General features: G+C 47.6%; 1 protein-coding gene across 5 annotated transcripts in view; it reads right to left on the bottom strand.

Annotated features, from left to right (window-relative positions):
• Nucleotides 1-26,149, bottom strand: part of LOC115475709 (beta-Ala-His dipeptidase-like) — a 190,747-nt gene that overhangs the window by 163,184 nt on the left and 1,414 nt on the right. The window contains exon 1 of one of the 5 annotated variants that reach the window (XM_030211638.1): nt 9,070-9,106. The exons of 2 other annotated variants lie outside the window; for them this stretch is intronic. In XM_030211638.1, coding sequence (XP_030067498.1) covers nt 9,070-9,081 — 12 coding nt within the window. In that variant the 5' untranslated portion in view covers nt 9,082-9,106. Of the gene's footprint in view, nt 1-271; nt 327-9,069; nt 9,107-26,149 lie in introns of those variants that run through there. 2 more of the 5 variants (XM_030211680.1, XM_030211673.1) reach the window with 2 other exon arrangements.

Raw genomic sequence — 26,149 nt, 5'->3', positions numbered from 1 at the left:
TGTCAAAAGCTTTCTGAAAACCTTGATATACTACATCAACCGGCTCCCCTTTATCAACATGTTTATTCACACCTTCCAAAAAATGTTGTAAATTGGTGAAGTCAGACTGCCCTTGGCTAATTCCAAAGACTGGAAGTTAAAAAATAGTGCTGGCTTAACCTCTCCCTGACCATATACAAATCTACAAATTTAGAGAACAAGTTTACTAAATCCTGTACAGTGCAATAAAACACACTTAATAGGAATGAAAATGTTTATGAATTATACATACAGTTCTGGAGAAGAAGCAATTTTCCTTGTTAGCTGTCACCAATCCTTAAATTCCTGTTTCCTGATGACTTCCCAGACACATTATAATGAGAGATGAGATTTCACATCACAGGGAAAACAGGCTTTTCTTGTTCCTGTTGTTCACTTCTGCATGCAGTCTGAGGATGGCAGGTTGTTGTTGGTTTTTTTTTTGTGCTGTTGGCCTGTAACTGGGGAAATGGCATAGCCAGAACTGATTTTTTGGTGAGCCAAAAGTTAATATGGGTAGATATAGGCAGTGCGGCTATTGACACCACTTCTAGTTCTTATATTATTGGCCTGGGTCAGTGACATTGGGTCTGCCCCTGCACTGAGGGGGTCAGGGTAGCTGTAGAAGTACTGCACAAAAGAAATATTTAAAGTACCTGTCTCTTTCAATATGGGATTTGCGTTACAAGGCGTATGAGGAGAGACTTGCTGACCTGAACATGTATATCCTGGAGGAAAGGAGAAACAGGGGTGATATGATAAAGACATTCAAATATTTGAAAGGTATTAATCCGCAAACGAACCTTTTCCGGAGATGGGAAGGAGGTAGAACTAGAGGACATGAAATGAGATTGAAGGGGGACAGACTCAAGAAAAATGTCAGGAAGTATTTTTTCACGGAGAGAGTGGTGGATGCTTGGAATGCCCTCCCGTGGGAGGTAGTGGAGATGAAAACGGTAACGGAATTCAACATGCGTGGGAGTGGCCTAGTGGTTAGGGTGGTGGACTTTGGTCCTGGGGAACTGAGGAACTGAGTTTGATTCCCACTTCAGGCACAGGCAGCTCCTTGTGACTCTGGGCAAGTCACTTAACCCTCCATAGCCCCATGTAAGCCGCATTGAGCCTGCCATGAGTGGGAAAGCGCAGGGTACAAATGTAACAATAAATAAATAAACATAAAGGAATCCTGTTCGGAAGGAAGGGATCCGCAGGAGCTTAGCGAAGATTGGATGGCAGAGGCGGGGTTAGTGCTGGGCAGACTTATACGGTCTGTGCCCTGAAAAAGACAGATACAAATCAAGGGGCTGGTGGTTGGGAGGTGGAGCTAGTGCTGGGCAGACTTATACAATCTGTGCCCTGAAAAAGACAGGTATAAATCAAGGTAAGGTATACACAAAAAGTAGCACATATGAGATATCTTGGTGGGCAGACTGGATGGACCGTGCAGGACTTTTTCTGCTGTCATCTACTATGTTACTATGAGATAAACAGTATAAAACAGTGGAACACTACACCTACAACAAAATAAGGTTTCCTGGTGGGTAAGAAGAGAGTAGGCGCAAGGCTTAAATGAGAGTAACTTTTAAAAAAGGCAAGATGCAAAAGGTGCAAAGAACAAAAGTAGCAAGCCCAATATAAAGCGAATGCTACATACCTGTAGAAGGTATTCTCCGAGGACAGCAGGCTGATTGTTCTCACTGATGGGTGACGTCCACGGCAGCCCCTCCAATCGGAAACTTCACTAGCAAAGTCCTTTGCTAGCCCTCGCGCGCCCGCGCGCACCGCGCATGCGCGGCCGTCTTCCCGCCCGAAACCGGCTCGAGCCGGCCAGTCCAGTATGTAGCAAGACAATACACTTCAAGGGAAGACACAACTCCAAAGGGGAGGCGGGCGGGTTTGTGAGAACAATCAGCCTGCTGTCCTCGGAGAATACCTTCTACAGGTATGTAGCATTCGCTTTCTCCGAGGACAAGCAGGCTGCTTGTTCTCACTGATGGGGTATCCCTAGCCCCCAGGCTCACTCAAAACAACAACATTGGTCAATTGGGCCTCGCAACGGCGAGGACATAACTGAGATTGACCTAAAAAATTTACCAACTAACTGAGAGTGTAGCCTGGAACAGAACAAACAGGGCCCTCGGGGGGTGGAGTTGGATCCTAAAGCCCAAACAGGTTCTGAAGAACTGACTGCCCGAACCGACTGTCACGTCGGGTATCCTGCTGCAGGCAGTAATGAGATGTGAATGTGTGGACAGATGACCACGTCGCAGCTTTGCAAATTTCCTCCATGGTGGCTGACTTCAAGTGGGCTACCGACGCTGCCATGGCTCTAACATTATGAGCCGTGACATGACCCTCAAGAGCCAGCCCAGCCTGGGCGTAAGTGAAGGAAATGCAATCTGCTAGCCAATTGGATATGGTGCGTTTCCCTACAGCCACTCCCCTCTTGTTGGGATCAAAAGAAACAAACAATTGGGCGGACTGTCTGTGGGGCTGTGTCCGCTCCAGATAGAAGGCCAATGCTCTCTTGCAGTCCAATGTGTGCAGCTGACGTTCAGCAGGGCAGGAATGAGGACGGGGAAAGAATGTTGGCAAGACAATTGACTGGTTCAGATGGAACTCCGACACAACCTTTGGCAGAAACTTAGGGTGAGTGCGGAGGACTACTCTGTTGTGATGAAATTTGGTGTAAGGGGCCTGGGCTACCAGGGCCTGAAGCTCACTGACTCTACGAGCCGAGGTAACTGCCACCAAGAAAATGACCTTCCAGGTCAAGTACTTCGGATGGCAGGAATTCAGTGGCTCGAAAGGAGGTTTCATCAGCTGGGTGAGAACGACATTGAGATCCCATGACACTGTAGGAGGCTTGACAGGGGGCTTTGACAAAAGCAAACCTCTCATGAAGCGAACAACTAAAGGCTGTCCTGAGATCGGCTTACCTTCCACTTGGTAATGGTATGCACTGATTGCACTAAGGTGAACCCTTACGGAGTTGGTCTTCAGACCAGACTCAGACAAGTGGAGAAGGTATTCAAGCAGGGTCTGTGTAGGACAAGAGCGAGGATCTAGGGCCTTGCTGTCACACCAGACGGCAAACCTCCTCCAATGAAAGAAGTAACTTCTCTTAGTGGAGTCTTTCCTGGAAGCAAGCAAGATGCGGGAGACACCCTCTGGCAGACCCAAAGAGGCAAAGTCTACGCCCTCAACATCCAGGCCGTGAGAGCCAGGGACTGGAGGTTGGGATGCAGCAGAGCCCCTTCGTCCTGCGTGATGAGGGTCGGAAAACACTCCAATCTCCACGGTTCTTCGGAGGATAACTCCAGAAGAAGAGGGAACCAGATCTGACGCGGCCAAGAGGGAGCAATCAGAATCATGGTGCCTCGGTCTTGCTTGAGTTTCAACAAAGTCTTCCCCACCAGAGGAATGGGAGGATAAGCATACAGCAGACCTTCCCCCCAATCCAGGAGGAAGGCATCCGACGCCAGTCTGCCGTGGGCCTGAAGCCTGGAACAGAACTGAGGGACCTTGTGGTTCACTTGAGATGCGAAGAGATCTACCAGGGGGGTGCCCCACGCCCGGAAGATCTGTCGCACCACACGGGAATTGAGCGACCACTCGTGAGGTTGCATAATCCTGCTCAACCTGTCGGCCAGACTGTTGTTTACGCCTGCCAGATATGTGGCTTGGAGCACCATGCCTTGACGGCGAGCCCAGAGCCACATGCTGACGGCTTCCTGACACAGGGGGCGAGATCCGGTGCCCCCCTGCTTGTTGACATAGTACATGGCAACCTGATTGTCTGTCTGAATTTGGATAATTTGGTGGGACAGCCGATCTCTGAAAGCCTTCAGAGCGTTCCAGATCGCTCGCAACTCCAGAAGATTGATCTGTAGATCGCTTTCTTGGAGGGACCACCTTCCTTGGGTGTGAAGCCCATCGACATGAGCTCCCCATCCCAGGAGAGACGCATCCGTGGTCAGCACTTTTTGAGGCTGAGGAATTTGGAAGGGACGTCCCAGAGTCAAATTGGAGCAAATCGTCCACCAATACAGGGATTCGAGAAAACTCGTGGACAGGTGGATCACGTCCTCTAGACCCCCGGCGGCCTGATACCACTGGGAGGCTAGGGTCCATTGAGCAGATCTCATGTGAAGGCGGGCCATGGGAGTCACATGAACTGTGGAGGCCATGTGGCCCAGCAATCTCAACATCTGCCGAGCTGTGATCTGCTGGGACGCTCGCACCCGCGAGACGAGGGACAACAAGTTGTTGGCCCTCGCCTCTGGGAGATAGGCGCGAGCCGTCCGAGAATCCAGCAGGGCTCCGATGAATTCGAGTTTCTGCACTGGGAGAAGATGGGACTTTGGGTAATTTATCACAAACCCCAGTAGCTCCAGGAGGCGAATAGTCATCTGCATGGACTGCAGGGCTCCTGCCTCGGATGTGTTCTTCACCAGCCAATCGTCGAGATATGGGAACACGTGCACCCCCAGCCTGCGAAGCGCCGCTGCTACCACAGCTAGGCACTTTGTGAACACCCTGGGCGCAGAGGCGAGCCCAAAGGGTAGCACACAGTACTGGAAGTGGCGTGTGCCCACCTGAAATCGCAGATACTGCCTGTGAGCTGGCAGTATCGGGATGTGTGTGTAGGCATCCTTCAAGTCCAGAGAGCATAGCCAATCGTTTTGCTGAATCATGGGGAGAAGGGTGCCCAGGGAAAGCATCCTGAACTTTTCTTTTACGAGATATTTGTTCAGGGCCCTTAGGTCTAGGATGGGACGCATCCCCCCTGTTTTCTTTTCCACAAGGAAGTACCTGGAATAGAACCCCAGCCCTTCTTGCCCGGATGGCACGGGCTCGACCGCATTGGCGCTGAGAAGGGCGGAGAGTTCCTCTGCAAGTACCTGCTTGTGCTGGAAGCTGTAGGACTGAGCTCCCGGTGGACAATTTGGAGGTTGAGAGGCCAAATTGAGGGTGTATCCTTGCCGGACTATTTGGAGAACCCACTGATCGGAGGTTATAAGAGGCCACCTTTGGTGAAAAGCTTTCAACCTCCCTCCGACAGGCAGGTCGCCCGGCACTGACACTTGGATGTCGGCTATGCTCTGCTGGAGCCAGTCAAAAGCTCGCCCCTTGCTTTTGCTGGGGAGCCGCGGGGCCTTGCTGATTCGCACGCTGCTGACGAGAGCGAGCGCGCTGGGGCTTAGCCTGGGCCGCAGGCTGTCGGGAAGGAGGATTGTACCTACGCTTGCCAGAAGTATAGGGAACAGTCTTCCTTCCCCCGAAAAATCGTCTACCTGTAGAGGTAGAAGCTGAAGGCTGCCGGCGGGCGAACTTGTCGAATGCGGTGTCCCGCTGGTGGAGAGACTCTACCACCTGCTCGACTTTTTCGCCAAAAATGTTATCCGCACGGCAAGGCAAGTCCGTAATCCGCTGCTGGACTCTATTCTCCAGGTCGGCGGCACGCAGCCATGAGAGCCTGCGCATCACCACACCTTGAGCAGCGGCCCTGGACGCAACATCAAAAGTGTCATAAACTCCTCTGGCCAGGAATTTTCTGCACGCCTTCAGCTGCCTGACCACCTCCTGAAAAGGCTTGGCTTGCTCAGGGGGAAGAGCATCAACCAAGCCCGCCAACTGCCGCACATTATTCCGCATGTGTATGCTCGTGTAGAGCTGGTAAGACTGGATCTTGGACACGAGCATAGAGGAATGGTAGGCCTTCCTCCCAAAGGAGTCTAAGGTTCTAGCGTCCTTGCCCGGGGGCGCCGAAGCATGTTCCCTAGAACTCTTAGCCTTCTTTAGGGCCAAATCCACAACTCCAGAGTCATGAGGCAACTGAGTGCGCATCAGCTCTGGGTCCCCATGGATCCGGTACTGGGACTCGATCTTCTTGGGAATGTGGGGATTAGTTAATGGTTTGGTCCAGTTCGCAAGCAATGTCTTCTTCAGGACATGGTGCAAGGGAACAGTGGACGCTTCCTTAGGTGGAGAAGGATAGTCCAGGAGCTCAAACATTTCAGCCCTGGGCTCGTCCTCCACAACCACCGGGAAGGGGATGGCCGTAGACATCTCCCGGACAAAGGAGGCAAAAGACAGACTCTCGGGAGGAGAAAGCTGTCTCTCAGGAGAGGGAGTGGGATCAGACGGAAGACCCCCAGACTCCTCGTCAGAGAAATATCTGGGATCTTCCTCTTCCTCCCACGAGGCCTCACCCTCGGTGTCAGACACAAGTTCACGGACCTGTGTCTGCAACCTCGCCCTGCTCGACTCCGTGGAACCCTGTCCACGATGGGGGCGTCGAGAGGTAGACTCCCTCGCCCGCATCGGCGAAGCTCCCTCCGCCGACGTAGTCGGGGAGCCTTCCTGGGAGGTGGCCGCGGTCGGTACCGCACGCGGTACCGACGTCGGGGACCTCAACCTGGGCGATGGGCCAGCCGGCGCCACGCTCGACGGTACCGGTGGCGCAAGCACCGCCGGTACCGGAGGGGTAGGGCGCAACAGCTCTCCCAGAATCTCTGGGAGAACGGCCCGGAGGCTCTCGTTTAGAGCGGCTGCAGAGAAAGGCTGAGAGGTCGATGCAGGCGTCGACGTCAGTACCTGTTCCGGGCGTGGAGGCTGTTCCGGGCTGTCCAGAGCGGAGCGCATCGACACCTCCTGAACAGAGGGTGAGCGGTCCTCTCGGTGCCGATGCCTGCTGGGTGCCGAATCCCTCGGCGACCCAGAGCTCTCGGTGCCGACACGGGGAGGAGACCGGTGTCGATGCTTCTTCGATTTCTTCCGAAGCATGTCACCGGAGCTCCCCGGCACCGACGAGGAGGACGTCGAATCCACCCGTCGCTTCCTCGGGGCCGAGACTGAAGAAGGTCGATCTCGGGGGGGCTGTACCGCAGGAGCCCTCAGGGTAGGCGGAGACCCACCCGAGGGCTCACCGCCACCAGCAGGGGAATGGACAGCCCTCACCTGCACTCCACCCGATGCACCACCGTCCGACGACATCAGCAGACGAGGTCCTGGTACCACCGACGTCGATGCAGCTATCCGATGTCTCGGCGCCGATGCAGAGGCCCGATGCCTCGATGCACTCGATGCAGGGGCGGCCGAGGAAGATGGTCTGGACGCTGACGACGTCGATGCACTCGAAGATCCCGGTGCCGATGCCGACGAAGAGCCCGAGAACAACACGTTCCACTGGGCTAGTCTCGCTACCTGAGTCCGCCTTTGAAGCAGGGAACACAGACTGCAGTTCTGAGGGCGGTGCTCGGCCCCCAGACACTGAAGACACGACGAGTGTCGATCAGTGAGCGAGATAACCCGGGCGCACTGGGTGCACTTCTTGAAGCCGCTGGAAGGCTTCGATGTCATGGGCGGAAAAATCACGCCGGCGAAATCAAAAGCCGAAATGGCGAAATTCGAAGCACCAAATTTAGAGGGAGAAAAAATCTCGACCGAGGCCGAAAAAAGGCCTACCCCGACGACGAAGAAAACTTACCGGGGCAAAAAAGCTGGAAGTACGGGGAGGATTTACACGAAACCCGGCGGGGGGTTTCCGGAGCACTTCCCGACTAGGACAAAGCTTTCCCGAAGGAAAAAAAACACGTTCAAACAAATTGGACGCGCGAGGTCGACTTTCCGGGGCTCGACACGGCGAAAACACGACCGTACCGAGTGCGGACAAAAGAAGACTGGCCGGCTCGAGCCGGTTTCGGGCGGGAAGACGGCCGCGCATGCGCGGTGCGCGCGGGCGCGCGAGGGCTAGCAAAGGACTTTGCTAGTGAAGTTTCCGATTGGAGGGGCTGCCGTGGACGTCACCCATCAGTGAGAACAAGCAGCCTGCTTGTCCTCGGAGAAAAAAATTAATAAAATTTAAAAAAAAGCTGAGCTATTATATGTGGAAGGGCATTTTTGATATGATGTCCAAATGGCAAAATAAACATTTATCAAAAAACATTTAAAAACTGAAATCTATAATGAAAGAAAAAAAATAAACATTTTCCAATATTCGAAAATACCCCCAAAATGTTTTTTTTTTAAACGACATCCCAAAAGTTTCCTAGATGTTTGGAAATAAACGTTTCCACCAATCGAAAATACCCTATGCAAAGCATGCAACTATGGTACTGGTCCATGCATCCCAAAAATGTCCGCGGCAATAGCAACACATTCCCTCCAAGTGCAAAATGTGCATATATACCTCTGCACATGAAGGAACGTTCTTCAGTGGCCATGAATATGTCTTTCAGAAGGGAACCAAATTACAGCGTTCCTGAGACAGAGCTCCCGGTTCTCCTGAGCCTTACGCAGGCACAGCAAACAGGAATAAACCTCGACAAGAAGGCAGCAGAAACTTAGCTGGTGGTGGGAGGCAGGGCTGGTGGTTGGGAGGTGGGGATAGTGCTGGGCAGACTTATACGGTCTGTGCCAGAGCCGGTGGTGGGAGGTGGGGCTGGTGGTTGGGAGGCGGGGATAGTGCTGGGCAGACTTATACGGTCTGTGCCCTGAAAAAGACAGGTACAAATCAAGGTAAGGTATACACAAAAAATGGCACATGTGAGTTTATCTTGTTGGGCAGACTGGGTGGATCGTGCAGGTCTTTTTCTGCCATCATCTACTATGTTACTTTGTTACTATGTTAGAGGCTGGCCAAAGGATGAACCACCACAGGAGGTGTTGCTAAATCACACTTTTATTCAGAGCACCAATCAAAGGACCTGACATTGGCCATGTTTTGGTGGGGAAAGCCACCTACATCAGGGGTCACAATCAAACTGCAATAACAAAGATATACACAAGTATGTTATACAAGAATACTGGATAGGCAAACATATAAAAAAAAGGACATACCATACAATGTGTGTAAAAAACAGTAGGAGCTTAGGACTCAAAATTAAAAACTAAGAACATCAGAGACCAGTGGACAGTACCATAAAATGATAAAAACTTATATACGTTAAAAGTCAAACTGTCATAGACTTCAGAAACAATATATCATCAGGATAAAAGGCAAAAGGCATTCTCATTAACATAAAAGATAACAGGACTGAAACATACCTCTGTAGACATGAGAGGTACAGGCAACGTTTAACAGGCAGGCAGCAGGCAAGAGAGTAGTCCAGGTACAGGCAACGTCTAACAGGCAGGCAGCAGGCAAGAGAGTAGTCCAGGTACAGGCAATGTCTAACAGGCAGGCAGCAGGCAAGAGAGTAGTCCAGGTACAGGCAACGTCCAACAAGCAGGCAGCAGGCAAGAGAGTAGACCCGGTATAGGCAGGGTGAAAATCCAGAAAAACAGGACAGGCAAGAACACAGTGAAGAGAAATGCTTACCAAGTAGAAGCCGAAGCAATAACGCAGAGGTAAAGCTCTCCAGAAATAGTGCAGGCGTCTGATGTCAGCAGGAACCAGCTGGAGAGGAGAGCAGAGCTTGTCATAGGTCAGGAAGGCAGTGAGGGGAGGAGAGCAGGAGTCCGCCCGCGGGGGAGGCCAATCCCTGTGGAGCAGGGAGGAGGGTCGACGGTCCTGAGCATCCTCGAGAGTTCTCCGGAAGCGCGCAGAGCCGGCACGGATGTAGGGCGACGTGAGTGACCTCGGCCACGCGCACAGTGCCAGAGAAGACTGCGGGGGAGCGCTGTACAGTCCCGGAGTGCTGGATCTGCTATAGCGGCGGGTGTCCCCACACCGCTGGAGAGCCCCGCCGATGAGGAGGTGAGGGGCATGAGAGTACCCTCCCCGGAAGGTCCCCTCTCCATCCTGGTCCGGGGTTTGGATGGGTAACAGGTATGGAACTCTTGGATCAGTTCAAGTGCATGAACGTTGGTAGTGGACTCCCAGGAATTATCCTCGGGACCAAAATGTTTCCACGATAGTAAATAGAATAGCCGTCCCCTTTGGTGTTTGGAGTCCAGGACCTCATCCACCTCGAATTCAGGATCCGGCTCGGTATCAGAAACGATGATCTTCTTTGGCTCTGGGTGCCATTTTGAGATCAAGTATGGCTTTAGCAGGGACACGTGGAAAGAATTGTGGACCTTGAGATTACCTGGTAACCGGAGACGATAAGTGACGGCTCCCACCCGAGATCGTATTGAAAAGGGTCCAATATATCAGGGAGCAAACTTGAAGGAGGGTAATCGGAGTCTCAAGTATTTGGTACTAAGCCAAACGTTTTGTCCAGGTTGAAAGGTCGGAGCAGACCGCCGCTTACAATCTGTGAAAAGCTTGTATCTAGCAGTGGCTCGCTGAAGATGTTGTTGGACCCTGCTCCAAATGTCCCGGATATCAGTGAGGGTCTGGTGGAGCTGAGGCGAGGCTTGGGTCTGAGGGATCGGAAGTGGTAGTCGTGGGTGGCGCCCGTATACTGTAATTGTACCTACCATACATGTACCTTATCTACCACAACATCACCTTGTATTCATTCATACCATGTATTTGTTCAGACCGGAATCAGCTAACGCCGCTAACGGTAATATGTAAGCCACATTGAGCCTGCAAAAAGGTGGGAAAATGTGGGATACAAATGCAACAAATAATAATAATAATAAAAACCGGTGACGTATGAGAGGCAGTGTGGAGACCATTGTTATAGACGAATTCAGCCCAGGGGAGTAATGTGGACCAATCATCCTGTCGGTTATTAGTATACATTTCCAGGAAGGTCTTGAGAGTTTGATTGACCCGTTCCACCATTCCATTGGTCTGTGGGTGGTATGCGTTTGAAAAATTGGTGGTGATGCCAAAAGCAGAACACAGTGCTCTCCAGAACCTAGAAGTGAATTGAGATCCCCGATCACTTATGATCCGGAAAGGTAGACCATGTAAACAAACAATATGCTGGATGAAATTCTTGGTAAGAGTAGCGGCCGAAGGGAGAGATCTCATGGGAATAAAATGGGCCATACGGGAGAATCAATCCACCACTACCCAAATGACAGTGTGACCTTGGGACGGTGGTAAATCAGTAACAAAGTCCATGGATACTTCCTGCCAAGGGAGCTGTGGAACTGGCAGTGGCTGTAAAAATCCCCAAGGCTTGCCAGGAGAGGATTTGTTTTGGGAACAGATGGGACAGGTGGAAACAAAATGTAAGACATCCTGAGCCATGTGTGGCCACCAATAGTACTGAGAGATTAAATGAAAAGGTTTGCGGAATCCGGAGTGACCAGCAAACGTGGAGGAGTCTCCCCATATCCGGGACATTTGGAGCAGGGTCCAACAACATCTTCAGCGAGCCGCTGGTAGATACAAGCTTTTCGCAGATCGTAAGAGGCGGTTTGCTCTGACTTTTCAACCTGGACAAAAAGTTTGGCTTAGTACCAAATACTTGAGACTCCGATTACCCTCCCGCAACCAATGGGCTACCATGGCTTTGGAAGCCATGCCCAATTTTTTCCGCCCAGCATGAAGCACAAACAGATGATCCGATCAGCAGAAGTCATTAGTGACCAGAAGTCATTAGTGACCTCCAAGTAATGCATAAGTAAGCGATGAACATCCAGACACCGCGGTGTCCGGAACTCAGCAGGATAGTCCTCCTGGCAAAAGGCTGGCAACACCAGGCACTGATTTAGGTGGAACTGGGACATCACCTTGGGCAAAAAGGAAGGCACCGTCCAAATGCAAATGCCCACTTCTGTAAAATGGAGAAATGGCTCCCTGCCCAATAAAGTCTGTAGCTCTGACACTCGGCACGCCAACGCTATAGCTACCAGGAAAACCAGAGAAATCGCTCCCTCTACAATAAAGCCTGTAGCTCCGACACTCAGTGCGCCAACGCTATAGCTCCCAGAAAAAACATTTTCAGAGTAAGATCTTTCAATGATATACGATTTAGCGGCTCAAAGAATGATGCATCACCCCCAAAATGAGGTTCAAGTTCAAAGACGGTAATATCAGCAGACAAGGTAGATGCAAATGGCTCACTCCTCTTAGAAAGCAAACGACATCCAGGTGTGTGGCTAACGAGGAGCCTTTCAGGTGGCCCTGTACTTTCAAGGTGTTAAAGGAGAGTGAGTGCTCCAGATCCTCCTACAGAAATGCCAGAATAACAGATACCAACGCCAAAATGGCAAGGACACGCGAGGAAGAACACTGTGCTTCAAACATGCACCAGACTCTCACATATGCCGTTGAAGTAGAGCGTTTTCTGGCCTGCGCACAATGCTCAGAAGCCCTTATTGAAGGAAACAACGAGCTCGCAATGATCAGCGCACATAGCAAGCTAATGTAGTCAAAATGATTAAAATGAGGTCATTTCATATTCCCTCCAATGCTCAGAAAACAGCGCCCTGATGAAGGGCGCCCTTACTGCAGAAAACCTAATGCTAGCTTGGAGCAGGCATTAAGGTTTTGAAGAAAGGATTTCCACCATTCTCTTACTTGTAATCTGCCCTTTTTTAATCTCTGACCTCTACATAGTAACATAGTAACATAGTAGATGACGGCAGAAAAAGACCTGCACGGTCCATCTAGTCTGCCCAACAAGATAAACTCATATGTGCTACTTCTTGTGTATACCTTACCTTGATTTGTATCTGCCATTTTCAGGACACAGACCGTAGAAGTCTTGCCCAGAACTAGCCCCACCACCCAAACACCAGCCCCGCCTCCCAATCTCAGCTAAGCTTCTGAAGATCCATTCCTTCTGCACAGGATTCCTTTGTGTTTATCCCACACATGCTTGAATTCTGTTACCGTTTTCATCTCCACCACCTCCCATGGGAGGGCATTCCAAGTATCTACCACTCTCTCCGTGAAAAAAATACTTCCTGACATTTTTCTTGAGTCTGCCCCCCTTCAATCTCATATCATGTCCTCTCGTTCTACTGCCCTCCCATCTCTGGAAAAGGTTCGTTTGCGGATTAATACCTTTCAAATATTTGAACGTCTGTATCATATCACCCCTGTTTCTCCTTTCCTCCAGGGTATACATGTTCAGGTCCGCAAGTCTCTCCTCATACATCTTGTAACGCAAATCCCATACCATTCTCGTAGCTTTTCTTTGCACCGCTTCCATATTTTTTACATCCTTAGCAAGGTACGGCCTCCAGAACTGAACACAATTCTCCAGGTGGGGCCTCACCAACGACTTATACAGGGACATCAACACCTCTTTTCTTCTGCTGGTCATACCTCTCTCTATACAGCCTAGCAACCTTCTGGCTATGGCCACCGCCTTGTCACACTGTTTTGTCGCCTTCAGATCCTCAGATACTATCACCCCAAGATCCCTCTCCCCGTCCGTAACTATCAGACTCTCCCCGCCTAACACATACTTCTCCCGTGGATTTCTACTCCCTAAGTGCATCACTTTGCATTTCTTCGCATTGAATTTTAATTGCCAAACCCTAGACCATTCTTCTAGTTTCCGCAGATCATTTTTCATGTTTTCCACTCCCTCCCTGGTGTCCACTCTGTTACAAATCTTAGTATCGTCCGCAAAAAGGCAAACTTTACCTTCTAACCCTTCTACCTCAGAAAAACAGCAGGAAAGCTTACCACACAGCTCTTGTGCGTATGCCCCATGCATAATCCTCCCCCTTAACTTCCTAATTCTCTGTGCTAACAGGGCACATATCATTTGCATACTAATAGTATCAAGCATTAGAAAGGTATTTTCTGGTGCTGTTTTGTACAGTGCTGGAGTTTTGAGCATCTGCCTCTAAGTGCTTTAAAAATGAGCCCCAGGGTGTCTCTGATCCAGTGGCGTAGGAAGGGGGCGGGAGGGGAGGTCCGCCCCGGGTGCACGCCGCTGGGGGGGTGTTGGCTCCGCTAGTTCCCTGCTCTCTCTGCCCCGGAACAGGTTACTTCCTGTTCCGGGGCAGAGAAAGCAGGGAACCAGCGGAAACGACGCAGCTCACAGCAGGTAAGAATGCACTCCGGGGGGGGGGGGGGGGTTGATGCGTCGAGGGAGGGGGGTGTCGTGCTGCACCCGGGGGGGGGGTATTGATGCACCGAGGGAGGTGTCGATGTGCTGAGGGGGGAGTGTCGTGCTGCACCCGGGGGGGGAGGGGTGCACAGCGACGATCCGCCCAGGGTGGCAGCCGCCCTTGCTTCGCCACTGCTCTGATCAGAACAAAAAACATTCAGAAATAGACAGCTGCATGGGAATGGGGTTAGTGGGAATTCCATGGTTCCTGCGGGACTGAGTCCTGCAGGGATGCTCTCCACATCCACGGGACTCCCATGGCGATCCCCTCTATGTCTGCGGGGATTGATGGAAGGTTCTGCGGGGCTCCCGTGGAGGTGTAGTGCCAGTCTAGCCTATCTATCCTTTCTTTGTGCCATGGCAATTATAATAGCACTTAAAACAATGGCTGGATATGGTTGATAGCATTGAAATCCCCATAAGCATTGAGAGAGGAAGTTATCAACATGGGCTACTGTTAAGTTGGTTATTTTACCACAAGTTGGGTAATTTTAGCACAGGAGATGGGTGGGAATAGAGGATATTAATTGCGGGGATGGGAAGGGATGGAAGAGATTCCACTGGGGATGGGTGAAATTTCTGTCCCCATGCAACTCTCTATTCAGAAACTTGCTGACATCTTTTAAAGCTGCTTTATCCGCCTTACCACATTGATTAAAATGTTTTTTTACAGGACTTTCTAACAAAGCAATCCCTTGAAACAAAGGCAACAGCGTGCATTTTTGCCCAGAAATAAATAAAGGACTATGGGGCCCTTTTACAAAGCAGCAGTAAGCACTGTCCGCACGCCAATCTGGAACTACCGCCAGCCCAATGTCTTTTTTCGGCCTTTTTACCAGGAAAAAAGGGCCTCAGCAGGTGGCAAAAATGACTGCGCAGGGCCCTTTTATCACAGCTTGGTAAAGGGACTCCTATGTGCTTTAACTAACCTCTCTCACTCCTTACTGAACGCAGCTTGAAAAACAAAACTAAAACCATTTTACATGGGGAGTCTATGCCCCCAAAAAACACATGGACCTGGGCACATGCAGATGTAGGTCATCATTTTAGAAAAGCAGGTCTGAACTTATTGCAATTTGTAAGAAATGACATAACTCTGCACGCCCCTCTGAAAACATGTACCTCCTGCCCGCTTAAATTGTGCTCTGCGGATCAGCCATTGATAGTCAGCGGCACTGCCCAGTTAATATCAGTTCTGACCGAAGTAGGCTGGAGAGGGGCATTCTGAAGGCAGGGTTTGGGGACGAGCTGGCAGCTGCACAGGTGCCAGCAATATTCAGTGCCAGTGACCGCATAGCTAAGCAATCAAACAAACAGGAATAACAGACCTAACTTTGGTAATTTGGCTATGTGGATGCCGGCACTGAATATTGGCTAGCACTCATCTAACTTCCAGGTCCCGGCCTGAAGGATGTCAATCCCCTCTCCCTCCCTCTCACCCCTGGAACATCTAGCAATCTCGCCAAGATCCTCCTCTTTCTTTTCCACCCCTCTGGAAGAACATGAAACCCCCTTTCCGATCCCCCTTCCCTCCTACCCCCTCTCCACCAGGATCTTGTGGATCTAACTGTTTGATCCCTGGTGGTGTAGCAAGAAATGGGTAGGAGCAATGTCCACTCACTCTTGCCCGTTGCTCCAACCACGGCCTCGTGGTATTACCTGAAATCACCCCCTGTAGGTGGGTTTTATGGAGAATAAGAAGAAATCCTGGTAAAGTGTTTTAAAACACAAACAGGTTTATTCTTTCTGAGTTCTCAACTGTCAGTTTGCTTGCCTTCATACTCAGCGTGACATCAACTGTCAAAACCTCTCTCATTGGGCATCCAGAATGAGACTTGAAAATCATTTCAAGCCTCATTCTTGATATCCAATAGTTTTGTTTCTCTTCTCCAGGGCTTCAGCTCGCGGCAGCGCAAGTATGAGGAAAGTAGCCCATAAACTCATTACAGGTAAACATTTCCTGCAGGCGTATTTAAAAACTTGCCCAATTGGGCACGAAAAGCGCAGAGTTAGCTTTAACAACCCTGCTTAGTAGAGCTACACAGGAATGTGGCTGTTTGAACATTGTTACATTTGCAAGGAATGGAGAGGCGAGACCTAGGCAACACAGCCACATCCTAAGCAGTAGGGAAGAGCTTACAGATACCTTGGCAAGCAAGACTGAAAGTGTTTGAAAGGTGTGAAAGACTATAAATTGCTGGCTCTAAATATCTGAGTTATAGACTAAAGCTATTGGTTTAAGTGCACAAGTACTGGTTTAAGAACCGAAGTAACAAGACTGTGGTGTTTGCTTGTGGTAACTGAATTGATGTGCTAAATTTCTTAGGTGCATACAGAGGTCTATGTAAATACTTCAGTAAAAATCTGTTTAATTTATTAGCCGGCCCTGTTCATAGCAGTCATTTGGATTTTTCCTGGGGGGGAGAAGAGGGTAATCCCACCCGATAACGCTTTTCTTCCTCAGGTGGAAGCACCAAGTGAGTAAGGGACTGACAGAGACTGCCTTTGGGAGGCTCCAGCTAGGTCAGATCCTGGATCCAGGAACACCCTGTAAGGGGGCGTTACATAAAATTCTGGAGGCAGACCACTGGGATCCAAAGATTTTTGGGAACTTTTTAAAACTGCGAATGACTGGCATGTTGTTTGAGGAAATGGAGTCTCAAGAGGTGATAATACTGAAAAACTGGTGTAAGGGGGAGGGAGTGGATCCACACCAGGCCTTCTTATTTAGTGGAGTGCCTGCCAGCATGGATTCATCTACTATCGAGCAAGGTCTGGAGGGATTTGACATGCTGGGTCATGTAAAAATTAGGGTGAAATTGATGATGTACATGGACATTTGTTTTTTATACCTGCTCTAGATAAATAGATCCTGTAGGATTGCCCCTATGGTACATTTAGGTGAGGGCTCATATGTCCCCATAGCAGGGGCATAGCTACGGGTGGGCCTGGCTGGGCACAGGCTCACCCAATCTCGATTCAGGCCCGCCCAGGCAGTCGGCAGTTCTCCGGGTCCTCCTTCTCCTGCTACTGCTTACATATTTATTTTTGTAGTGCGGGTCAAGTCGGGTGGGGTCCTGAAGCGGAAATGGAGGCCATTGCACACTACGTGCCGGCGTTGCTACTCCGGCGCTCATTCCCCGGCGTTGCTACTGCTGCTATGCCTTACTTCTCTACCCCACCCAGTGTGCACGACTCACAGTTCCTTCACCATGTGCCCCCCCCCCCAGTCCTCAGCACTCCCCCACAGCCCCACAACAATGGAGCAGGACACAGTGAGTGCCACCACCGATGCCCAGCTGCACAGATAAAATGAACGTATATATATATTTTTTTTAACATGTACAGTGACCAGTCAGTGTAATGCTGGCTGGTGGTGGGCTTCTGGATGGGTTCCTCACTGCCTATGGCCAAAAAAGGTATATTTAATCATTAAATATACTCCCCCCCCCCCCCTAGGCAGCAGGAGCCCACCCAGACCCACCATCAATAAATTTTAATAGTACCCAAGTTAAAATTTTAAAAAGGTTGCATATTTGTCATGGTGCCTTGGTGGGTTTTTAAGTGGGGATGTTGTCTGGCTTTTCCAATGGAATGCATAGTGCTGTTGTGTATACTGCTGCCTTTGTAAGGTATTGTTACTGGAATTGGTGTTAAGGTTTGCAACATAGGCTCTAAGAAGCCTCTTTGCAGGATTTAGTGTTATTTCACAAAGTACCTGGCAGTGACTTGTTTTTGTTGCTATTACTGAGGTGCTACCAGAATTTGAACACATTGTTATATGTCATTGCTGTAATTATAATGCAGGATCGATCCTGTCATGTACGTTGAGATGTTTGCCATTATAGTAGACTTATGTCTGGTCAGGTTTGATATGGCATAATGTAACTATATTTACAAATATCAATTTTTCCATTAAGTATGTATGTGGTTTGTATTGATGCAGGGCAGCTGTTGGGCAGACTATGTAGAAATCCATCATCAAGTGCATTCTAAGGCATTATTTTGTAGTATCCCAAGAAACACTACTCATACCTATATACATAGTGCCCACCAAGATTAGCTCTGGGCCCACCCAAAAAGTCAGGTCTGGCTACGCCACTGCCCTATAGTGGTAGTAGAAGAGAGGGGTATGCACCCTCAGACTCCCACTGCTTGGAAAGAAAAGTTGACTTTTTGAAATATGAAGGATAATATTACCAGTTATATCGGGCATTCAGCCCCAGGAAAGAGATTGATAGCTTATTCCCCTGAAGCATTAATTGGTACTATAGGGAAGGTGTTGGAAAAATGTCTGCAGCCTGCCTCACTATGGCACTAGTCCTTATAAGAGGCTGATTTTCAGGGATTAAGCCTATTTTCCCAGGAGAGAAGACTTTTGGATGATGTTAGCTTTTCAAATAGTTCAGCAATGGCAATATGCAGCGGGAGAGAAAAAGAAAAGGGTGGTGGAAAGTTTGTGGGCACCAGCTCTGGATGCAGTATTTTCGTTGACCCTATCTAAGCTGGGCGCTACTGCTAAAGATTGCTTGGAATTACTGGAAGGCAGGTATGATAGTATGAGAGGTAGGGAGGACTGTTACATCCGCTTCAAGACTACCATGCAGAGTCTTGGGGAGAAATTGTTTCAATATGTCACATGTTTGGAACAGGTATTGCTCAAAGCTGTAATGAAGGGTGCTGTCCAAGCCCAAGAGATGGAAACTATAAAAGCAGATCGTTGATAAACCAAAATATGTTTTATTAACGTAAACCAATTAAAATATGCTTAAGTTTGGTTTGGCAGGTCACAGAAACAATCCCCTCCTTATTTGTCAGTTATATACGGAGGATCAGGGAGGAGGAAGACCAGGTGATTTTTAGGAGCCTTCCCAGTCACCATAGATGGGAGGGCCACACCCTCAAGACTTTTAAGAGTCCCCCAGAACAGCCTTGATTGCTCAAAGTGAATAGTGCTCCCCTAGAAGAAAGGAAGGGGGGCACAGTGGGTTCACCTCCATGAGTGAAAGTGAATACAGAACTCAAATAGATCATATGAAGTTCCAATTGGCTGCTTTGCAGTGTAAGCTTGATGCTATGAGGGAGGGACTTCCATTAACAAGGGATGGGTCAAACAGCGAGAACATAGTCCGCCAAAAATAATATGAGCCAGATGAGTAACCAGGGCAGACCAGTGGCATAGCCATACAGCCAATATTGGGTGGGCCTGAGCCCAAAGCTGGTGGGCACAAAATTTTTCTGCCCCGCCCTACCCTCACCTCAAAATATAAATGCATTAGCTAATGAGGCTCCCCAAGCTCTGTAGTTGAAGACTTTCTTTGAAGGTAACCAGAATTCCCTTTTACCAAGCTTGGTAGGCAGCAGCAACATCTCTAAGCTACTGATGCCGGCACCCCACGCATACTTAGTTGTCGGTGACTCAAGGATGCTGTCGCCGACTGCAGAGCTTGGTAGAAGAGAGTTCTGGCTGTCTTTGGAGGTGGTCCTCAGCTGGGGGTGCTTGGGGATCCCCACCAGCTATACAGCAAGGGTCAGGACCAGTGTTAGACATGCTAGGGCCCAGGTCAGAAAATAAAGGAGGGCTCCCTTCTCCAATCTCCTCTCCTCCCTGCCTTCCCTCCCATTTCCCCACCTGTTATTACTACCACACCAACAGACCCTTACCAAATACAAAACAAGGGGTCACAAATTAGAAATAAAAATATTTAGACCAAAATTGAACTGGGAACCCCAAGAAGTTAAGCTTAGCATGTACTACAGCAATGGAGAAATAAAAACAGAAATGCATGTCCTTTTCTACTGAACAAAATACAAAGACATTTGCTATGCACATTTCCCAAAGCTAACATATTCCATTTATAAGTACATAAGTATTGCCATACTGGGACAGACCAAAGGTCCATCAAGCCCAGCATCCTGTTTCCAACAGTGGCCAATCCACGTCACAAATCCCTGGCAACATCCCAGAAAAGTTCAATACATTTTATGCTGCTTATCCCAGAAATAAGCAGTGGATTTCCCCCAAATCAATTTAATAGTGGTCTATGGACGTTTCCTTTAGGAAGCAGTCCAGACCTTTTTTAAACTCTGGTAAGCTAACCACCTTTACCACATTCTCTGGCAACAAATTCCAGAGTTTAATTACATGTTGAGTGAAGAAACATTTTCTCCGATTCATTTTAAATTTACTACTTTGTAGCTTCATCACATGCCCCCTAGTCCTAGCTATAGAAATGCTAAGTAGTAGTAGTAGTATTTTTGGAAAGAGTAAACAAACGATTCACATCTACACATTCCACTCCACTCATTATTTTATAGACCTCTATCATATCTCCCTTCAGTCGTCTCTTCTCCAAGCTGAAGAGCCCTAGATGCTTCAGCCTTTCCGCATAGGGAAGTCATCCCATCCCCTTTATCATTTTCGTTGCCCTTCTCTGTACCAGTTCTAATTCCACTATATCTTTTTTGAGATGCGGTGACCAGAATTGAACACAATATTCGAGGTGCGGTCACACCATGGACTGATACAAAGGCATTATAACATCCTCACTTTTGTTTTCCATTCCTTTCCTAATAATACCTAACATTCTATTTGCTTTCTTAGCTACCAAAGCATACTGAGCAGAGGGCTTAAATGTATCATCAACAACGACGCCGAGATCCCATTCTTGGTCAGTGACTGCAAACGTGGAACCTTGCATTACGTAGCTATAGTTCGGGTTCCTCTTTCCTACATGCATCACTTTGCACTTGCTCACATTAAACTTCTGCCATTTAGACGCCCAGTCTCCCAGTCTCGTAAGGTCCTCTTGTAATTTTTCACAATCCTCTCGCGATTTAACAACTTTGAATAACTATGTGTCATCAGCAAGTTTAATTACCTCACTAGTTACTCCCATCTCTAGATCATTATTAAATATGTTAAAAAGCAGCGGTGTCAGCACAGACCCCCGAGGAACCCCACTATCTACCCTTCTCCATTGAAAATACTGACCATTTAACCCTACTCTCTGTTTTCTATCTTTTAACCAATTTTTAATCCACAATAGGACACTACCTCCTATCTCATGACTCTCGTCGAGGATTTTCAAGCTGTGTGAGATAGGAAGGGTGTGATCTGGGGTGTTGATACTTGTGGGGATGTCGACGCTGTGTTGGGATAAGAGGATGAGACAATGAGTTTTTTCTTTATTGAGTTTTAGTTGAAATGCATTTGCCCATGAATCCATAATGTTCAGGCCCAGCTTGGTAATGCATTCCACAGTTGTGTGCTTATGTAAGAAAAACTAGATGCATAAGTTGTTTTGTATTTAAGTCCTTTGCAGCTTGGGTAGTGCAGATTTAGATAAGGTCATGTTGATTCGGATGGTAAGTCGATCAAGTCTGTCATGTAACTCGAGGCTTCTCCGTAGATGATTTTGTGAACCAGGGTGCAGATTTTGAAGGTGATGTATTCTTTGATTGGGAGCCAGTGTTGTTTTTCGTGGAGGGGTTTTGTGCTTTCAAATCGCGTTTTACCAAATATAAGCCTAGCTGCCGTTTTTTGAGCGGTATGAAGTTTCTTTAAGGTTTGTTCTTTACATCCCGCATAAATTCCATTGCAGTAATCTAAGTGGCTTAGTACGATTGATTGTATCAGGTTGTGAAATGTTTCCCTCGGGAAGAATTGCTTCACGCATTTGAGTTTCCACATTGAGTGGAACATTTTCTTTGTTGTGGATGCCACTTGGCTCTCTAGTGTTAAGCTACGGTCTATTGTAACGCCGAGGATTTTCAAGCTGTGTGAGATAGAAAGGGTGTGATCTGGGGTGTTGATACTTGTGGGGATGTCGGCGCTGTGTTGGGATGAGAGGATGAGACAATGAGTGTTTTCTTTATTGAGTTTTAGTTGAAATGCATTTGCCCATGAATCCATGATGTTCAGGCCCAGCTTGATTTCGTTGGTGATTTCTGTCAGTTTGATTTTGTAAGGAATGTATATTGTGACATCATCTGCATATATGAAAGGGTTAAGGCCATGGTTGGATAAGGACTTGGCAAGTGGGGTCATCATTAAGTTGAATAGGATCGGTGATAGCGGTGATCCTTGAGGTTCTCCACAGTCTGCTTTCCACGGTGATGATATGTTTGAATTTAATTTAATTTGATATGTTCTTGTGGTTAGGAAGCCCTTGATCCAGTTAAGTATGCTTCCACCAATCCCGAACTTATTTAGTAATCTTATTATATATTATGGTTTACCATGTCGAATGCACTAGACATGTCGAATTGGAAGAGAAGGATGTTTTTGCCTGTTGCTATTTCCTGCTTGAATTTGGCTAGAAGAGTGAGTAATGCTGTTTCCATGGTGTGGAGGGGGCGAAAGCCTGATTGTGATTCGTGTAATATTGAGACTTTGTTTATGTAATTTGTAAGTTGTTTGGTTACCATGCTTTCCATCAGTTTGACTACCAACGGGATAGATGCTACTGGACGGTAGTTAGTGATTTCATTTGTTTTTTTTCTTGGTATCTTTTGGTATTGGGGTGAGTAGGATATTGCCATTTTCCTTAGGGAACAGGCCTTGCTGAAGCATGTAATTTAGGTGGGATGTGAGGTCTGCTATGAAGCGGTCAGGGGTGGATTTCATTAGGTAGCTGGTACAGGTATCTAGTTTACAGTGAGTGTTGGAAAACCTACTAATCGCCTGGGTAACTGTTTTCGCAAGTTTATCTGCAGATGGGATGTCTGTATTTGTGGTAGTGACCAAGTTGGTGTCTAGGAGTTTGTTCACGAGTTGGTATAATTTCTTCATGTCTTTGTAATCTGTCCCTACTTTGGTTTTATAGTATGATCTTTTGGCCTGTCTTATTGTGTATTTGTATTTTCTTTGTATTTGTTTCCATCTGTTGAGTGTATGTTAATCTTTTGTTTTATTCCATGCTTGTTCGAGTTTCCTGGTTTGTGTTTTTAACTTTTTCAGTTCATCGTTGAACCATGGTGTCGAGTTATGCTTGCGTGGGGTTCTTGTTTGTAAGGGTGCAATTTCATCTAGTATGCTTTTGCATATTTTGTCCCATTCTATGAGGTAGTATATGGAGTATGTTTTTGTTGCCCATTCGTTATTGTATATTAGTTGCCAGAATGTTTTCGTGTCTACTTGACCTCTTGTGCTGTAGGATGTGTGTTCTAGTATTCATTGTATACCTTTCTTCCACCAATGTAGGGATAAGTTTAGTTTGTAGTGGTCGGTCCAGGGTGTCTCTGTCCATTTCGTATTTATTATTGTTAGGTTCTGGTCTGTTGAGAGTTTGTGTGAGATGAGATCAAGTGTGTGTCCTTTGACATGGGTTGCTTGCATTTGTGGCCATTTGAGATCGCATAAATGGAGAAATTCCTACTATAAAGTAGCTGAGTATTTTGGTGCCTGATGGACTCCTGAATGTGAGAATGCATTTAGGGGCATAATAGACTGCTTGTTAATGCTCCTGTACTTGCATTCGCTGATTCAGGCTAGCGCTATGAACTGCATACATATGCTTGCCTGGAAGGACTGGGAGCAATGTTGTATCAGCCACATCCTGATGGACTGAAGCAAGTTGGATTCTATTTAAGATTGCGAGAACCTGTCCAACACATAAGCTAGAGTTTCTACTCCCAAGTGGGCAGTGGTGAACAAATTTAGAGACTACTTGTATGGATTGGAATTCACAGTGAAAACAGACAATAACCCTTTGACCGCTGCAAAATTGGACGCGACTGGGCTCAGGTGGCTGGCTGCTCTATCTCTCTACAATTTTAGACTACAATATCGGCCAGGGAATACCAGTAGGTATGAGGCTGCTTTATCTAGATATCCCCACAGAGGTGACACTGCTACAGAGAGTTGATCTATAGAAGTATATAAAATAATGAGTGGAGTGGAACAGGTTGATGTGAAGCGTCTGTTCACGCTTTCCAAAAATATTAGGTCTAGGGGGCATGCAATGAAACTACAGTGTAGTAAATTTAAAACAAATCGGAGAAAATGTTTCTTCACCCAACGCATAATTAAACTCTGAAATTCGTTGCCAGAGAACGTGGTGAAGGCGGTTAACTTAGCAGAGTTTAAAAAGGGGTTAGACGGTTTCCTAAAGGACAAGTCCATAAACCACTACTAAATGGACTTGGGAAAAATCCACAATTAGAGGAATAACATGTATAGAATGTTTGTACGTTTGGGAAGCTTGCCAGGTGCCCTTGGCCTGGATTGGCCGCTGTCGTGGACAGGATGCTGGGCTCGATGGACCCTTGGTCTTTACCCAGTGTGGCATTACTTATGTATTTATGTAGAAGCAAGCATTATTAACTAGTTTCCACAGTGGACAACCCATTTGGCCCTGTGCCACGTTGCCTCATGCAGCTGCTGCCCCCACAGGACTGGGATGTCCCCATGGCAGTTGCCATGTAGGTACCCATGAGGCCCAGCAACCAGCCATGATTTGTGAGATCCAGCAGCAGTTCCAGGCCCTCACACAGAACCTGCTGTCAGCCCTCATGGACTGTATGCATTTAACAATGTTAAATTGATGTTACTCTATGGGATAGTTTGTTTCTAGTACTAAGCTATCACGGACTGACATACAGAGATACATGGGCATCGTAGTCTCACATACATGTCAGAATAAATATTTATATATACATATGTATATACATTTCTTTCTGGGTATTCCTATGCAACTTGTTCTTTGGTTTCAATAAATGGTTCGTGCTATCCCACCTGGATTATTGTAGTGGTATTTATGTGGGCTGCCAGGCCTCCTTATTGAAAACTTTCCAAACGGCTCAGAACACTGCGGCGAGGCTCATCCTAAACGAAAGGAGATTCGCACACGCCGACCCCCTGCGATTAAAACTTCATTGGCTGCCTGTACAGGAGCGCATTGCTTTTAAGATCTGCTCCCTAACACATAAAATCGTCTATGGGGCTGCTCCGGAATACATGCTTCCCTTGATCGATCTTCCGCCTAGAAATGCCAACCCTGCTGCTCGGTCCTATCTCCACCTCCATTTTCCGAATTGTAAGGGAGTTAAGTATAAGAAAATCTTCGCCTCGTCTTTCCGTTATTGGAGTCCCAAATACTGGAACACATTACCTCGTCACCTTAAAACTCAAGTGGACCATGCCCTTTTTAAGAAGTTGTTAAAGACATTCCTCTTTGCTAAGACTTACCCCTCAATTTACCATGCTGATTAAAGCATCCCTTGTTCCTTACCCTATCTAGTTCACTTTGTTAGTTTCTTCCCTCCTACTCACTTCTTTATGCTTGCCTAAACTGTTAAGTTTGTACTCTTATTTAATTCTCTGTAAGCCACATTGCGCCTGCATGTGTGGGAAAATGTGGGATATAAGTCACAAATAAATAAATAAATAAATTGCCTACCAAGGTCCCTTGCTTCCTCTGTCCGCAACATCTCACACCTCCTCCCACACTCAAGCAACAGAGCAGCCCTACTTGGTCATACCTTACATGTGTGTATGATGCTGCTGTGGGCGCACTGACCTCGTGTCCCTGTTGAGACTTTGATGGGGAGGCCAATCCCTGGGGAGGTGGTGACATTGCAGATGAAGTTTTTATTTATTTATTTATTTATTTGTAGCATTTGTATCCCACATTTTCCCACCAATTTGCAGGCTCAATGTGGCTTACATTTGCCATAATGGCGGTTGCCATTTCCGGGTAACAGAATTACAATACATACATGGTAACATACATGGAACATAGCATATATGGAACCAGGACTGAACACAATGTCTGCCTTCTAGAAATGGGTACTGTGGCAGCTCCGAGGAGGAAGCTGTCAAGCTGCAAAGTTATTCTTTGAGAAGTTTAGCTGATGCTCTGAATTCCTAAAGTTATGATGTACTGTGACATGAGAATGCTACGTACCTGAGAAAAAAATACCTAAACATCTGCCTGGGAATACCTCTTCCTAACAAGGCTAAAATTCCCACTGTGTGAGAATATTGCATAGAGTTTAAGTAGCATGGAGATGGGCAGTTTTCAGAGAGCTGATTTATACAAGTAGGATACTTTTTTTAATCTTCATTTTTATGTAACCTTTTAACATTTTTTGTACAAACATATGTATTGTATTAATATAGGTCTGTGCCCTGAAAAAGACAGGTACAAATCAAGGTAAGGTATACACATATGAGTTTATCTTGGGCAGACTGGATGGACCGTGCA

This window comes from Microcaecilia unicolor, chromosome 1, assembly GCF_901765095.1.
Source record: "Microcaecilia unicolor chromosome 1, aMicUni1.1, whole genome shotgun sequence".
NCBI lineage: Eukaryota > Metazoa > Chordata > Amphibia > Gymnophiona > Siphonopidae > Microcaecilia > Microcaecilia unicolor.
This window is presented reverse-complemented; position numbering and strand designations above follow the sequence as displayed.